Below are 16,839 nucleotides of genomic sequence, written 5' to 3'. Positions count from 1 at the left end.
TTTCAGAATTGGTAGGAACATCTAATAAACCTGTAAATGAACATATAAGCAGTAAGTGGCAGATAGAAGGTGCCCCAGAAGAAGTCATGTTGCTTATTATTCAACTTGTTTTAAGCAGTTTTTATAAAGGGACATATTATTTTCTAGTGCAGTAAACAACGCACAAAATACTCCATTTAATTATTCATGTGTATGCCATAGGTTAGAACACTCGGCACTGGTGCCGAGGGCGGACGGGTTTAACCTCTCAATAACTTCCATCATCTCCTTTCAACCATCCCCACTCAAGCTACTCTAAGTAAAACCAGCTTCAAGACACATCGCTAAACCACATGTCATCCCTCCCCATCTCCAAGCTGATTGCCACCTCACGGCCTCAAAGCTCTGCCATGACAAAACTCTCCGCCCGCCCTGGAGGACAACTGAGAGTACCAGCTGAGGGCTGTGAGGCAAGCCTGGAGCAGTGACTCCTTTTCATATTCCTGCCACACGGACCACTCTGTGACTGGGATTTTGGAGACCCGTTTCCCCAGAAGGACATGAGCACATATTGAAGACCTTGGCCACCTGTACTCCTTCCTATCAAGCACCTCTAGGACCCTCTCTTGCCAGAATTCTGAGTGTGACTTCTGATAACCCAGGATACTGGGATCTGTGCACTAGCCCATCAGAGAAAACAAATTGTTACCCTCCCTTGCCAGCCTCCAAAAATAAGTAAACAGCTTGTACCAACAGGTGCACACAATTCTTACTCTCAAAAGGTCCCTGATGTCCCGGCGAGGCAGGCAATGTGTGCCAGTTGGCCAGTGATTGTCCTAGTTTCAGTCTGAAAAGTCCTTTGTCCCAGGCGAATCAGGACTGTCGCTGGTTCTGGCTGAAGCGAAGACATTGAACTACCAGCCAGTGGAGATGGATTCTGAGCCCCTCTCTGCAGGGAATCACAAACACAGATCAATAAAGTACGGCTGAAGTTGTTGCTGCGTCTCAGGTGCTTTACAGAAACAAACTGGAAGATTTGGCAGGGGCAAGGGGAGTTTCCCTCCTCAAGAGGGGCATGCAACTTCAGCTTTCAAAAGAGGAAGCTAGCCTTTCTGGAGCGAAAGCTTTTACAAGCTGAACTGGAGAATCAGTCTAAACGAGAAGTCTCAGGAATTCGAGTCACTGAACTGTGCTGCCCACCTCATGCTTCCTGTTTGATCTTTGAAGATTAGCATTCAGTATTTTTCATGACATTTATATTGAGGAGGGAATCGAAGATGATTAAAAGCAGAGAAACCCAATATTGGGGGTGCACATCAAAAGGTCTCGGAGACAAAGAGGAGATCTTATGATTTGAAACCGGAGTGACTGGAAGCATGTGTGCTGCACTTCATTTTCCAGTTAACAGCGTAACACACGTCAAAATATGATTTAAAACATTTCTCACAGCTGAGTTGCCGTTCGGCAGTCCTCAGCCTTCTCTGGCTCTTGGGGATGGGGGTTCAAGTCCAAACGAGGTTAACACTTTGTACTGGCACACACTCCTGGTGGATGAGGAAAACAGTCTTTTAGTTTCAGCAAAATGAAAACAGCTGTCCAAGTCCTGAGGGAAAGAATTATTTTTAAAAAGGCAGGGGGGAGGGGCTGCTGCCTGTGAAAGCAGGAAACGGCTTCAGAAACATCGCAAATGCGCAATAATTATACTACCAGCCGCCCCCGCTCACCCAGGAGGAGGAAAGTTTGCACGTGACCTTCAGTTTGGCCTTCATTTTCCAGGATTTCATACGTACATACATCTCCTTTCCCCTGTCAGAAGTCACAGGATTTCGAGTTCTTGTCACGGAAATCAGGGTAATCCTAGCACAGGAAGCGTCCCACGTCTTAGCACGTGGTCAGCGGTTCCAGACTTCACAAGTTGTATCAGTCATCAATTGCTGCCTAACAAAACACCCCTCACTCACTATCCTGGCCCACAGTTAGGTCGGCCCGACCGGACCAGAGCTGGCCTGGATTCTCTGCTCCAGATGTCCTGAGGTACGGGCTGGCTTCTATGGCGGCTGGGAACGCAGGTCCTCTTCCATGGCTGACTCAGTTCCTTGCCAGTGTGGGACAGAGGCCCTGATCCTCTTACTGGTTGTGAGCCAGGTACACTCTCAGCTTCCGGTGGCTGCCCTCCTCCCTGCATTATAACTGCTTCCATGTTCAAGACCAGCTGCAAGGAGTCCACTCGCACAGCGTTCCTCTCAAGCGTGATCTAGGAAGAAGGCAGCCTCAAGGAAGGGTTTGCCTGATTGAGTCGGGCACACACCATGTTAAGCACACTTCCTTAAAGGTTAGTAAATATGTTCTGACTTGATCCTAGGAGCCACATTCTCCGCAGTCGCCGTCCTGAGGCTTGCGCACAGTAGGACAGCTGAAGGCCACTGTAGAGCCCTGCCTACTACAGAAGCACAGCACAGCATTTCTCTTCAAATCTCAGGCCTGGTTCTAGGGGAAAAGAGTGGGAGACAAAGCTCCCTGAGAACATATAGGAAGACAATTAAACCTACTTTTTTTTTAAGATTTTTTAAAAATTGTTAAGTCAGATCTACAGAGAGAAAAATCTTCTGTCCTCTGGTTCACAACTCAAGTGGCCACACCAGCCAGAGCTGAGCCAATCTGAAGCCAGGAACTTTTTCCAGGTCTCCCACACGGTGCAGCCCAAGGTTTGGGGCTGTCCTCCACTCCTTTCCCAAACCATAAGCAGGAGCTGGATGAAAAGCAGAGCAGCTGGGACATGAACTGGTGCCCATATGGGATCCTGGTGTGTGCAAGGCGAGGGCTTTGCCCATTAGGCTACCACAATGGACCCTAAACCTAATTTTGGAGGTACTAAAAAGCAATAGAAAATAATCGTTCTCTCTCTTATTTTTCAAATAAACATATCTTTAAAAATGCTATTGAGTAGTTAGTGTCTTCTCAGCTATGAACACAAAGTACTACAAATATTCAGGGGTTTTCAAAATGCTTGTGGAAAAAAGCATGGAATGAAAAGACAATGCAAGGTGTTTGGCCCAGTGCTAAGACACCCCTCTGCCAGTCAGCCTCGCACAGCAGTGACTGGGTTTGAGTGCTGGCTGACTTCTGATTGCAGCTTCCTGGTGATGCACGGCTTGCAACGCATCAGGCAAAGGGCCAAGTGACCTAGTCCCTATCCCCCCCATGGGAAACTCAGGTTGAATTCTGGGCTTCTGGCGTCAGTCTGCCATGTCCAGGTGTGGCAGCATTTATAGATAAAGCCATCTGGCTGATGGAAGTGCTTTCTTTGTGTGCCTTCTAAATATATACAGATGTAACACTGCACATTTTGATGATCTTTTTGAAGCTGCTTCATAGAAGTTATGGAAGTCAGACTCAATTGTTCAAAGATTTATTTATTTTATTGCAAAGGCAGATTTACAGAGGAGGAGAGACAGAAAGATCTTCTGCCTGCGGGTTCACTCCCCAAGAGGTCACAGTAGCAGAAACTGAGCTGATCAGAAGCCAGGAGTCAGAAGCCTCTTTTGGGCCTCCCACATTGGTGTAGGGTCCCAACACTTTGGGCCTTCCTCTACTGCTTTCCCAAGCCACAAGCAGGGAACTGGAAGGGAAGTGGAACAGCTGGGATACAAACCACCTCCCATATGGAATACCAGAACTTAGAGGTAGAGGATTAGTCAAATGTGTGGTACGATGGTACCAGCCCTAAACTCAATCTTAATGAATTTATCATCCACCTCTTTAATAGGCACATTAGCAGCAGCTGGATCAGAAGGAGAGCAATCTGGATTTGAATGAGAGCCTATATGGTGCTGATGTCATATAGCAGAGGCTCAACCTGTTATGCGATAATGTTGGCTCTTTTTTTTCACACATCAAAGTGTAGAAAGATGGAGACCTTTCATCCACTAGTTTTCTCCCAAAGTGTCTGCAACAGGCAATACTGAAAATGGGGACTCCACCTGGGTCTCCCACATATGCAGCAAGGACCCAGATACTTGACCTACCATCTATTGTGGGTACTATGTTACACAACAGTGGCCTTGCCTTAAGAATTTCCTGCCTTAAGGGCAGGAATCTTAAGAAGCTTACAGGTAAAATTTCAGTAAAAGTAACTAACAAGCAAAAATAATAAATGTACACCATTATCATCAATTACTGAGAGCAACAATCATTCATTCCAGGAAGTCCTAGAGTTCTCTTACTGGAAAATGAGGGATTTGTGAGGCAGAGTAAGCTAGTGGTTAGAATCCTAGACTCTGGAGCTGGATACCCTGGAATGCATGCTGGATCTGCTATGTTCTAGCTGTGCAACACTGAACACATAAGCTAGTGTTTCTGTGCTTTTAATTCCCTCATTTTGAATAGAATCCTAAGAGCACCAACTTTTTAAAGTTGTTTCTGAAGATGAGATACATTCCCTCAAAGTACTTAGAACAGTATGTGCAGGATATGGAAAGTTGTCAGCCAACTCTCTATGCCAGGCAGCGACTAACCTCTCAGCAGGCGTTATTTCTTATTGGCCATGAACTATGAGGTATCATTACCATTGGCTGTCCATGTCAAATGAAGTGGTCTGCGTTTGATCCAGAATGCTCAGTAACTTCTTTGAGGCTTTCTCTAAACAGACTAACAAAACACAAGTATGCCGTGATTCAACCCAAGTCTGTCTTGAGAATACATGCTACACTTTTTTTTAAGATTTATTTATTTTTATTGGAAAGGCAGACATACAGAGAGAAGGAAAGACAAACAGAAAGATTTTCTGTCTACTGATTTACTCCCCTAAATGACCACACAGGACTGGAGCTGAGTCAATCCGAAGCCAGGAGCCAGGACCTTCTGCCATGTCTCTCACACAGGTGCAAGGTCCAAGGCTTTGAGCCATCCTCCACTGCCTTTCCAAGCCACAAACAGGGAGATGAAATGAAAATGCAGCAGCTGGGACACGAACAGGTGCCTATATGGGATCCTAGCATTTTAGCCACTAGGGTACTGTGCTGGGCCCATGTTATAGGTATTTTTTCCTAATATTTCTTTATTTTTATTTGAAAAGCAGATTTTACAGAGAGAAGGAGAGACAGAGAGAGATATTTCCTGTCCATAGGTTCACTCCCCAATGGCTTCAATGGTCAGAGGTGAACCAATCCAAGGCCAGGAGTCAGGAGCTTTCTCCTAGTCTCCAACATAGGAACAGGGGCCCATGACTTTGGATCATGCTCTGCTACTTTGTTCAGGCCTTAAGCAGGAGCTGGATCAGAAGTGGAGGAGCCAGGACATGAACTGGTAACCATATGGAATGCTGACACTGGCAGGAAGATTAGCTTGCAATACCACTGCACTGGCCCGAAGAGAATACATTCTATTTACTACTGATTTACTTGTAAGACAGTAGAAGAACCACACATGGGACTTATGTTCTGGTTAAGTTGTTTTTTGTTTTTTTGGTTTTTTTGTTTTTACAAAAAACAAACATACATAATCTAATGAACAACTCAGAGAAGGACCTGTACGTGTGTTATTCATGACCCCATGTCTTGGAAAAGCTTATTTAAACTAGCATTTGCTAGAAGAAATAGAAGGTGCTTCCTTGCAGACAAAAGCATTTTTCAGAGCAGCTTTCACTTCTAAATTTCCAGTTCCATGAGTCTGAGCTCTTAGTATTACTCAGTCTCAAGTTTCTGCTATTAATAGCAAGATGCAAACCTAGGCAATTGTTACACATGTGGTATATGTATGTATGTATATGTATGTCAGCTCTTTTTACTACACTGAGAAATACTGGAGACATGCTAACTCTGTGGAGAGACGAAGTTTATTCTGGCTCATCATTGTGGAGACTTACAGCTAAAGATCAGGTAGGGGGGCATGACACAGTACCCTAATGGCTAAAGTCCTCACCTTGCAGGCACCAAGATCCCATATGGATATCGGTTCGTGGCCCAGCGGCCCCACTTCCCATCTGGCTTCCTGCTTGTGGCCTGGGAAAGCAGTCAAGAACAGACCAAAGACTTGGACCCTGCACCCACATGGGAGACCCAGAAGAAACTCCTGGCTCCTGGCTTTGGATTGGCTCAGCTCTGGCCATTGTGGCTACTTAAGGAGTGAATTAGCAGACGGGAGATGTTTCTCTCTGTCTCTCCTCCTCTCTGCGTATCTGATTTTCCAAGAAAAAAATAAATAAATTTTAAAAACAAGACGAAAGATCAGGTAGGTGCCACTGATTCAATGACTGTTGTGGAGTGAGGGCGGAAGAGGGATTACATAGGCAAGTCAGAAACACACCAGACAGCTGGGATCCACACACGGCTTCTTTGTTTAAGATTAAGTTACTAAGACAGAGACCCCGGCCTTCTCCTGGCCCAAGAGCAACTAAAGCCTCTCTCGTGGGTGAGTACCCGCAGGAGATGGCTGGGAGCTGGGGGTAAATTCCTAGCTCTCCCCTGCCCCCGCCAGCCAAAAGCTGGTGGCAGGACAGGTCGGGTGGGTCTCAGTCTCAGGAAAAGGGACAGGCTTAACCCCCCATCAAGGTGGCACTTGTCAGGGAGCCCCTGCCGGATGGAACCCTCCAGGGTCTCAGCCACAGTCCCCACGGCAAGGCGGGTCAGAGACCCCGGCCTTGGGCAGCCAGTGCACCAAGTGGTGCCAGGCTCTGTCTGCTGGCCGCCCAGCGGCGAGCTCTGGGGTTTGATGATATGAAATAGCTGCTTAGGGACACCCATAAGTAAGACCAGCGTTAGCGTAGGTGAGACACTAATTTCTGGTGATTCCCAGGACCCGGGACATGAAACCTTAATGCAAGTGTGGGACTGAGACCTGAATGTTCAGAGTAAGCAAACCTTAGTCCACAAACATGATTGGAACACAGGGTGCAACTCAGGACATGCCCAGCTTGGTTTTGGCTCCAACTGGTCCACATTAAGCACAGAGTTGAGCCACGGTGTCTAAAGCAGGGGTCGTGACAGGTGGATGGGGCTGCGGTCGGGTCTGGATGCAGTCGTCGTCTCCCTTGGCACAAGTGTGGACTGGAAAAAGACGTACCGGGCCGGGCCAGACCACAACACCTTCTGGTGCTTTGGAGTACCAGGGTAGATGTGGGACAGACTAGGCTAGGTCCCAACCCCAAGTGAGCCATATACGAGCTATAGGGGGTGTGGACGACCATGGCTGGGCTGAAACACCCTACAGCAAGAACCAGAATGGGATGATGGCCAGTTAGGAAAGGTCACTGTTCCTGCTAGGACAGGAGGCGAACTGGCACATGGACCCACTGGTATGCATGAAACCTGGCACATGGAAGGGTTCTGATGGAGGAGCCCGGGCAACTCCTCTGGCAGGACACAGACCCCGCAGGTCAGCGCAAGAAACATGGAAGGTAACAGTCAAGAGGTCATGGAAAGTGTCCCACTGGCATGCATTTGGCATGGGTCGGGGGCAGACCAGGCTGAATCTGTTCATGTCATCCACTGGTAAATCCGAACGCCAGAACAGAGTGTGGGTCGAACCAGGTCCAGTCGTGACAAAAGCAACACACAATTTGGAATGCCAAGGTGAAGTAGCCTGAGCTGGATGCAGCCGCAACACCCAACCAGCACACGTGAGAACCAGGAAGGGAGGAGGCAGAGCTGACAGGGGAATAAGGGGTGGTTCCCTTGCTGAACAGCAACTTACACTGAGGAGCGTGAGCTGGGTAGGGGGTAGACCAGACCAGGCAGGGACACAGCACCTGCGCACCTCATGTGGACCAGATGGGGTGAAAGCCAGGCTGGGCTGACTATTCCCACTGGTGCAAGCTACAATCAGAATAGGTGAGGGTTGTTGGGGCTTGGTCGTAGCATCAGCTGGCAGAAGCTGGTACAAAGGGTTAGACATGTCGAGTTGAACCACAGGGCCCACTGGAGAGGGCACAACTGGAATGGGAGCGACCTGGGAGGGAAATAGTGGGCGCCTCCCTCTTGGGTCATCACCTTCCACGGGAGGGCATGGGAACTAGGACAGGGGCTGGGGTGGCTAGACAGACACCCAACAACATCCGTTAGGGCCAGTTGGATGAGATGGTTGGATGGAAGTAGGTTGCAACACCCGTTGGCAAGTATATGAGCAGAAGGGTATTTGGGACAGACTGGACTAGTATGCCATACACATTGGCAAGCCAGGGTAGGGCGTGGGCCTGGTTGGGGTTACTGTGGGCCGCCCTGACTGGGCTGCAGCTCCTACTGGTACGTGTGAGGGCCAAGTGTGTCCAGGGCGGAACCAGGCCAGACTACAAGAGGACACGGGTGGAGACAGAATCGACCCAGCAACTGCAACCACCAGCTGATCGGGGCAATGGACTGTGCCAGGCCCTATGCTTACTAGAACACGCAGGAATCTGGACTGGGAATACCTCAAAATTTCTTTGAGGATCTCCCCAGTCGAGACACCAGACTCAGAGTCCTAACCAAGAAAAGACAGAACAAGTCAAGCAACAACCTCAGCTATCTGTTGGCAGCAAAAAACTGGGCAAATGGAGACTCTAGAAGGGACTGTGTCAATCAATGGGCTCTTCAACGACCACATCGTGCTTGGAGTGGCGAGACTGGCAGCGACCCATGAATGGTGAACTATTGGAGCCACTCGATCGAGTATCTCAGAGCATGCCCCACATCCGGGACTTAGGGTGGGTGGGAAACTGGGTAGGGCTTCTTCCTCTATATCCCCCTTTAGGCCTTGAGCCTTTTTTTTACCCCAATTAAATATGTAAAGATTGTCAAAATAAAAAAAAATTAATCATTAAAAAAAAAGATTTACTTATTCAAAAGCCAGAGTGACCGAGAGAAGCAGCCAAGGAGAAAGAGAAATATTCCATCTGTCGGTTCACTCCCTTAAACGCATTCGAAAGTGGAGGCTGGGCCAGGTCAAAGACAGGAAGCAGGCAGTGCATGCTGCTCTACCACATGGCTGTCATCTGCTGCTCTCCCAAGCACATTAGCAGGAAGATGAATTGGAAGAATTCAAACTGGCACACTGATACAGGATGCTGGTGTTGCAAGCTGTGCCACAATGTAGGTCCTCAAGCCTGCTTTTCTTTTCTTTTTTTCACAGGTTTATTTATTTTCCTTGGAAACCCAGATTTACAGAGAGAAGGAGAGATAGAGAGAAAGATCTTCCATCCACTGGCTCACTCCCCAAGTAGCCACAAAGCCTGGTGCTGAGGCAATCTGAAGCCAGGAGCCAGGAGCATCTTTAGGGTCTTCTGTGCAGGTGCAGGGACTCAAGGCTTTGGGCCATCCTCACTTGCTCTCCCAGGCCACAGCAGGGAACTCAATGGGAAGTTGAGTAACCGGGATATGAGCCAGCACCCATATGGGATCCTGGTGCACACAAGGTGAGGACTTTAACCACTAGGCTGCTGCGCTGGGCCCCCAATCCGACTTTGGTAACCAATCTTCCCACAAGAATTACCTCCAAAGACCTAAGAATCTCTCACCAGGTCGACCTCCTAAACATGATAAGTAAATTAAATTTCCACCCTGTCAGTACCACCAATTTATAACTTTTGAAGTTTAAAGTCCACCATGAGTTTAGCAGCCAAAGTCTATTCAAACAATAGAGTACTATACACTACACACACACACACACACACATATACCTGCTGAATCTCACCACCACTTGGCACACACCTCCCATTCTTACTCCATAGCTCAGAAGCTACCAGAAGCATAGCACTTGTCCCATTATCTAGGATTTGGTTATAAAAACAAAGGGCATGGGCAACCAGTGAGCACAGCTGTCATCTCACTGAGGAACACCAGTGAAACTCCTGTCATTTAAGGGGTCTTCCACAAACTCATAGAAAATGAATACTATGCAGAAATTGTGCTTGGATTTGATTTTTGCACCAGAATGAAGCCTTCAATCTCATATCCCTGGGAGCTTTCTCAAGTAGCCACATAAAATTAAATACACACACAGTTTTTTTTTTCAGTCACCCCACCCACACCCCCAGAGTCAATCGGCTTTTAAAATATTAAAGATGGAGATGGGGTGCAGGGGGAGGTAAAGCGCTTTTAGGGACAAATCACCTGACCTCATGCTGGTTTAGATAAGCTACTCTCAAGTTTCCAGACAGTCTGGAGGCAAAAAGAGTGTGGTATAAAGATGTTCTGCATCTCTGCGAGAGATGACAGGGCTCTGAAATCAGACATCGGTGGGAAGACTTGTCTAGAAGAAGCAATAAAAGCAGGATGTCTTGGTGAGTGATTGAATGTGAACCACAACAACAAAGCATCAGAAACCACCTCAGGGTTCCCGCCTGGAAGAAGAGTGAACCATCTGGGAAAGAAGGTTACATGGCACGAAGAATGATACATTTATTTTTTATCTTTGAGTTTCAAATGTCTTTGGGACGTATCAGCTGTGTGAAGAACACGCAGTGGGGATTGCAAGTCAGACTTCAAAGAAGCCAAATCCCATGCTGCAGACTGGGGCGTCAATGGAGAATCAACCCTTTGAATACACTGATGTACATGCAAGCACCACTTCCTGAAAAGTCACAACAAAGGACATTTTACATCTTAATGCTCTTTTGTTTCTTATGTTTAATTTATCTTTCGCTTGAGCAGAATTTTCCTCTAGAAAAAAATTTTAAAGAACAAAAAATCTAACCTGCACAACACACGTTGACTGTAGGTATTCTTGACAACTGTTAAGAAAGAAGATTTAAGGGCCCAGTGCAGTAGCCTAGTGGCTAAAGTCCTTGCCTTGCATGCACTGGAATCCCATATGGATGCCGGATCTAATCCTGGCAAGTCCACTTCCCATCCAGTTCCCTGCCTGTGGCCTGGGAAAGCAGGAGAGGAAGGCCCAAAGCCTTGGGACCCTGCACCTGCATGGGAGACCTGGAGAAGGCTCCTGGCTGCTGGCTTCAGATTGGCTCAGCTCTGGCTCTTTCAACCATTTGGGAAGTGAATTATCGGTTGGAAGATCTTCCTCTCTGTAAGTCTGACTTTCCAATAAAAATAATGTAAATCTTTAAAAAAAAAAAAAAGAAAGATTTTTTTTTAAAGATTTATTTTTATTTTCATTGGAAAGGCAGATATAAAGAGAGGAGAGACAGAGAGGAAGATCTTCCGTCCGATGATTCACTCCCCAAGTGAGCACAATGGCCGATGCTATGCCGGTCCGAATCCAGGAGCCTCCTCTGGGTCTCCAACGCGGGTGCAGGGTCCCAAAGCCTTGGGCCGTCCTCAACTGCTTTCCCGGGCCTCAAGCAGGGAACTGGATGGAAAGCGGGGCTGCCAGGACTAGAACCGGCACCCATATGGGATCCTGGGCATGCAAGGCGAGGACCTTAACCACTTGCGCCACTGCGCCGGGCCCAAGAAAGATTTTTTAAGTGTCCTCATTTTCAAAAAAATATGTATTTGGCAATGTAATATATTCATTAACTCAATTTAGTCATCTTAAACTTATGCATATTTTAAAATATTATGTTGTACACAGTAAATATGTGTGCATAGGTTAAAGCATAAACATTCTGCATTCACTTCCGTGTTATCCATTGAAATGGGAGCAAAGGTCCATGGACCATCATGATATTCCCGAGAAATCTAAATAAGATTCTCCCTTGGGTCCGTTCCCTTCTCACGGAACCCCCTTTCTTCACCTCCAACTTTCTAGTCCTACAAAGCCCAATTTAAGCACCTGCTGAGAAAACACATCTTTTAAAATATCTGATGGTATCAAAAGATGACTGAAAAAATCAATTTCAGGTGCTGTTGAATGTTTTCATAGGAAACTTTTATTTAGAGTCAGTTCTCAAAACATCAAATCACTTTACTGTAATGCAATTTTACATATATTGTTGACAGTTTCTAAGTTAGCATGATTGGATATGAAATTGACTGGGTCAACTGGCTTTGCTCCCTTAGCATACACTCCACAGAAGCCAGTGTGATTTTGCAAATGTAAAACAGAGCACAATATTCAGGAAGATTCTAAATGCTGCTTCCATTACAGGACAAACTTCCTCTCCTGCGGGGCACAAGTTACCACATCTCTCCCCTGCCCCGCCCCGGTTTCCCTTTCAAGACAGGGTCTTCCTGGACTCCAAGCTATCATGCTTTTTCCTTCCTAAAACCCCTTCCCTCTTCATAATGCATATGGTAAGCTCATTCTTATCTTACACGTGTGAGTGCAACGGTCCCCTGCCTTCCTGAGTCCCAAACCTGCACAATCCACCCACTGCCCAGCACACTACTCTTTGTCTAATAGCACTGTTACCATGATCTGGAGTTATTCCATCATTCAGAATATCTACCTGTAGTCTACGGTTGTCTCTCGATATCTTGGAGCGGGGGCGGGGAGCAAGGGGGAATTAGTTTGAAGACTCCCCAAAATACCCCAAAATATGAAAATCCAAATTTGCTAGTGTTTTTCTACAATGGCAAGAGAATTGCACGGAACATCTAAGCAGCTCTTGCATGCTTTCGCATGCCTATGTTCAGTACAAGATGCCATTTTTTTTTCTCGAAATATTGTCTACAGATGGTCGAATTCACAGATGCGGACCCGGATAGAGGGACAACTGTACTTGTTTATGTGTGTGCTGGAGCCACAGTGACTTTATTTGAATTTTTCCATCGCAAGCGAAATAGGTGCTTACTAAATGATTGGGACGGGAATGAACGTGTGAAATCAATTCCCGTAGACGTAGTGAGTGAAGTTCTGAACCAAGATGCCAGGCTCTCCGGTGTGTACTGACGATTCAGCCTTGCCTTTCTAAGCAGTGCACGTTTGGAGGGAGGACAACAGGCAATAGTGGTACATGGTGACAAAAGCCACCAGGAAAGCAGACACGGGCTCCGGAGGGGTCACACAAGGGAGAGGCCCAATTTTGCCTTAAGGAATTCCTTTGGAGTCTTGAAACCTGAAGGAGCGCAGGGAGAATAGGGGAGGAAGGAATGGCAGGATGTAGTAAAAGACTAGATGCAGAAAGAGATGGGAGCCTGAGAAACACTAAACAGTGCCCTGTTCTCGGTTAAGGAAGATAGTCGCTAAAATAACGAGGCATGAGCACGTATTAATGCTTGGAAGCTTGCTATAATTGTTAAGACGTCGCTATGAATAAACGCAACCTGTGGATAATGGTCACTTATTTACTGTCAGTTCTTGGGATTCAAAAAAAAAAAATTAGCAGGGCTAATTTCACAGAAGGGCTTCAAGTGAAGGCTCTGTGACATATACCATAACTCCTTTCAGCTAGGTATGCGTAATGGGCGACCGGAGGGGGGATGGGCAGTGGCGTTGCCTTGACCATGGATCCAGGTGCCCTTCAAAGTGATACTGGGAACTACTAGCTGTCGAAGGACAGCTAATTGGAAAAGAGGCTGCCGCTCTCCCACCCCCTCTAGGCTTGCGACTGGACCCTACGCCGGCTGGTTGCTTGGCAACCGGTTCGCGTCCTCCAGCTAAACTGACACCTGTGGGTAGAGTACCACTGACCACTTGCTAAGCTTACTCCTCCCACTCCACTTCTAGCACCGACAACACAGCGCTGTCCTAGTTGCTTATCTAAGTTTGTTTTGGTACTGGCTGTGGGATGGCAGCCATTACAGTGACATACCTCAGATGGCAAAGTGCACAGTTTTTCATTCTGGAAGTCATTTTTTAGAGGGGAGAGGAAGTCGCTGCTAACTACCCTGAGAAGTGCCTGGAGCTCTAGAAAGCAAGCAGCTTCTGTCAGGGGTTGGAGGGAGACTGAGAAACCGTTAGGCACCTGCTTCAGAGTGAACTAGCGAAATCTGGGAACAAGTGGCAGACCATCTCATCATGAACCACAGAATTTACCTCTTGCTGGAAGCGCAACTTCAGGAGTTAAAAGAAAATAAGTATATGGTAAGTGCAGGGGGCTGTAGAGGGATGTGTTTGTTTGAGTAATGATTTTTAAATCTTTTTTAAGATTTATTTTTATTGGAAAGGTAGATTTACAGGGATGAGAGACAGTGGCCGCAATGGCCAGAGGTGAATCAATTTAAAGCCAGGAGCTAGGAGCCAGGTGCAGGGTCCCAAGGGTCATCCTTTATTGCTTTCCCAGGCCACAAGCAAGGAGCTTGATGGGAAGTGGAGCAGATGGGATATGAACTGGCATCCATATGGGATCCCAGTGCTTGCAAGGCGATGATTTAGCCACTAGGCCATCACTTTGGGCCCTTGAGTAATGATTTTGAAGAAGCAGTTGAACTTATATTGATTCTGTAAGCCATAATTTACTTAAACCTACTTTGCCACACCAGTATTGTTATTCAGTGACACACTGTGATAACCCATTTCACAATAAGAAGTTATTATTACCTCAACATAATAGTGATTATATTGAGCACATTGTGTCAAGTAATTTACATAAATTTGAACCCTGATTAAAGGTATTTACTGAGGGAGTCAGCAATGTGCCATGTTGGGTTCAGTAGCCATTTGTAGTTCCAGCATCCCATACGTGTGTCTGTAAGTGTCCCAGATGCTCTACTTCCAATACAGCTCCTACTAAGGTGTCTAGGAAAGCAGTGGAAAATAACCAAGTGTTTCTGCCTCTGTATGCATGTGGGAAACCTCAAAGAAGTTCTCCTGGCTTCAGTGTGGCGCAGTCATGTTGTGGCCATTTGGGGAGCAAACTGTTAGATGGAAGACTCTTTCTCTCTCCTTCCCACTCCCTCTCTGTAATTCTGCCTTACACACACACACACACACACACACACACACACACACACACTGAGTGTGCCACCTAAGCATAATTAGTAAGATTTTCCATAAAATAACACTATTGTCCTTCCATTGGAATAATACTTTTGAATAAGAAGTTTTTTCATTCAGTTGTAATTATGACTTTGTGATGCAAGTGGTCATCATGTCTTCCTGCATCATCCACATGGCTTTAAAATCTTTGAAGATGTGGGCATCTGGTGTAGTGGATAAAGCTATCACCTGAGATACATACGCTCCATCTTGCAGTGCTGAATTCAACTTCCCCCTCCACTTTGGATTCCAGCTGCCTCAGAATGCACACCCTGGGAGGCAACAGGGGATCAATGGCTCAAGTATTTGGGGTCCTTTTCATTCATGGAGAAAAACCTGGATTCAGTTGCAGCCCTGGGCTCCACTGGGAGAATTTCTGGAGTTGAACCACAGTCAACCAGACGGAAGTTCTCTCTTTCTCCATCTATACCCTCTGTCTTTCTCCATCCCTTTCAAACACAGATAAAAATTTTCAGAAAACTTTGAAGAAATAAATATTTTCCAGCTATTTCCATGTTTTCTAATTCAAAATTGATTTACACAAAAGCTATATAGATCACACGCTAAACAATCTTCTAGTCTCTCTTGTAATTTCCACACAACTTGTTTTTAACTTCCTCTTGCACATATTTCCTTGAATCTATCTTAACCTCTGTGTAATAACATATATAGGAGTTCCAAAATCATCACATAAATAAATTAATCAAAAAGAAAGAAAAAGTGTGAAGGTTTTGGAATTCAATGTAGCCTGGTATCTGAGTTTAAAGACTCTATCAACTAATCTTTTTAAACTATGCTTTGGTTTTTATGTTTTTAAAATGTTATTTATTTATTTTAATATCATTTTTAATGCTTCAATATCCTTTTAAATTAAAGGGTATTGATGCCTTTCCGATAAGTGAAGACCTAATGGAGTGGGAAGCTATAATTGAAGGTCTACAGGACTCAATGTGGCAAGGTTTGTGGCAACCTATTTTAAAAGTCTGTATAACATCAACAGTTTATTTTCCTTATTTTTTTATAATAAGTTTGTATTGAATAGATTTTCTAGAATTCCTCTTTATATACATAGCAAGTGTGCAAATAAAGAGGAATTTGCTTATGAGTTTGTGACAAGTCCCTAAAATTCTAAAATGATTCACAATATTTATTTCGGCATATGATGCTTTTTTTTTCTGTTTGTCAGTATAGATGGGCATTTTGAGCTTGCATTTTTCTTTATGTTACATCTTAATGTTTCTACATCTTTACGATTCAGGCACAACAGAACATACTAACTGGAAGTATTTTCTTACATTTTTTAAGACATCAGAGACTAGCTATCAAATTCCTATTGGTTTAAAAAGTCTGACTTCCCATTTATTCCTCTAAGAATTTCACTCTAAATTCTACAAATCAAATTCTCAAGAAGATTAAGTCACTCTATAGTCTAATGATTGTGTGCAATTTCCATCGTGAATTCCCTGAGTAGGGCAGGGGAGGGAAACTGCTGTCAAAGATTTCTAACAGAATGGCAACAAGAGAGTGATTAGTGAACTTACCTGTGTGTCAGGAAAGACTTCCCAAGAAGAGGACATTTGATTCAAGTCTCATACGATGTACTTGTTTGCAAATTTTAGGAAGAGGAGAAAGACATTAAGGCAGAGACTGGCGCCTGGGACAGCAGATTAATTCTCTGCCATAGGGTGCTAGAAGCCCATATGGGCACTGGTTCGTGTCCCAGCTGCTCCATTTCCAATCCAACAGAAGATGACCAAGGTCCTTGGACCCCTGAACCCATGAGAGGGGCGTGGAAGAAGCTCCTGGCTTCTGGCTTCAGATCAGCTCAGTATTGGTCACTGTGGCCATTTGGGGGAATAAACCAGCAGATGGAAGACCTCTTTCCTCTGTCTCTGCCTTTCCTTCTCTATCTGTAAAATCATTATTTCAAATAAAAATAAATATCTCAAAAAAGAAAAAAACAATTTAGGCAGGAAAAAGCAGAACAAAAGCTTGAAAAGAATGGGCACACCAGGGTCTGAGTTCAGTAGGTATGTATGGGACATATGAAGGACGTAGGAAGTTCTGGAG

General features: G+C 45.5%; 1 protein-coding gene across 1 annotated transcript in view; it reads left to right on the top strand.

Annotated features, from left to right (window-relative positions):
- The first annotated feature begins 13,643 nt into the window (after window positions 1–13,643).
- Window positions 13,644–16,839, top strand: part of UBE2U (ubiquitin conjugating enzyme E2 U) — a 50,057-nt gene continuing 46,861 nt past the window's right edge. Inside the window, exons 1-2 of the mRNA XM_040978640.1 lie at window positions 13,644–13,875; window positions 15,646–15,727. Coding sequence (XP_040834574.1) covers window positions 13,810–13,875; window positions 15,646–15,727 — 148 coding nt within the window. The 5' untranslated portion in view covers window positions 13,644–13,809. The remainder of the gene's footprint in view (window positions 13,876–15,645; window positions 15,728–16,839) is intronic.

The sequence above is a fragment of the Ochotona curzoniae genome, unplaced genomic scaffold (genome assembly GCF_017591425.1).
Source record: "Ochotona curzoniae isolate NIBS_2020 unplaced genomic scaffold, NIBS_Ocur_1.0 contig_291, whole genome shotgun sequence".
NCBI lineage: Eukaryota > Metazoa > Chordata > Mammalia > Lagomorpha > Ochotonidae > Ochotona > Ochotona curzoniae.
The sequence above is the reverse complement of the archived record's forward strand: the minus strand, read 5'-3'. Positions and strand labels throughout refer to the sequence as shown.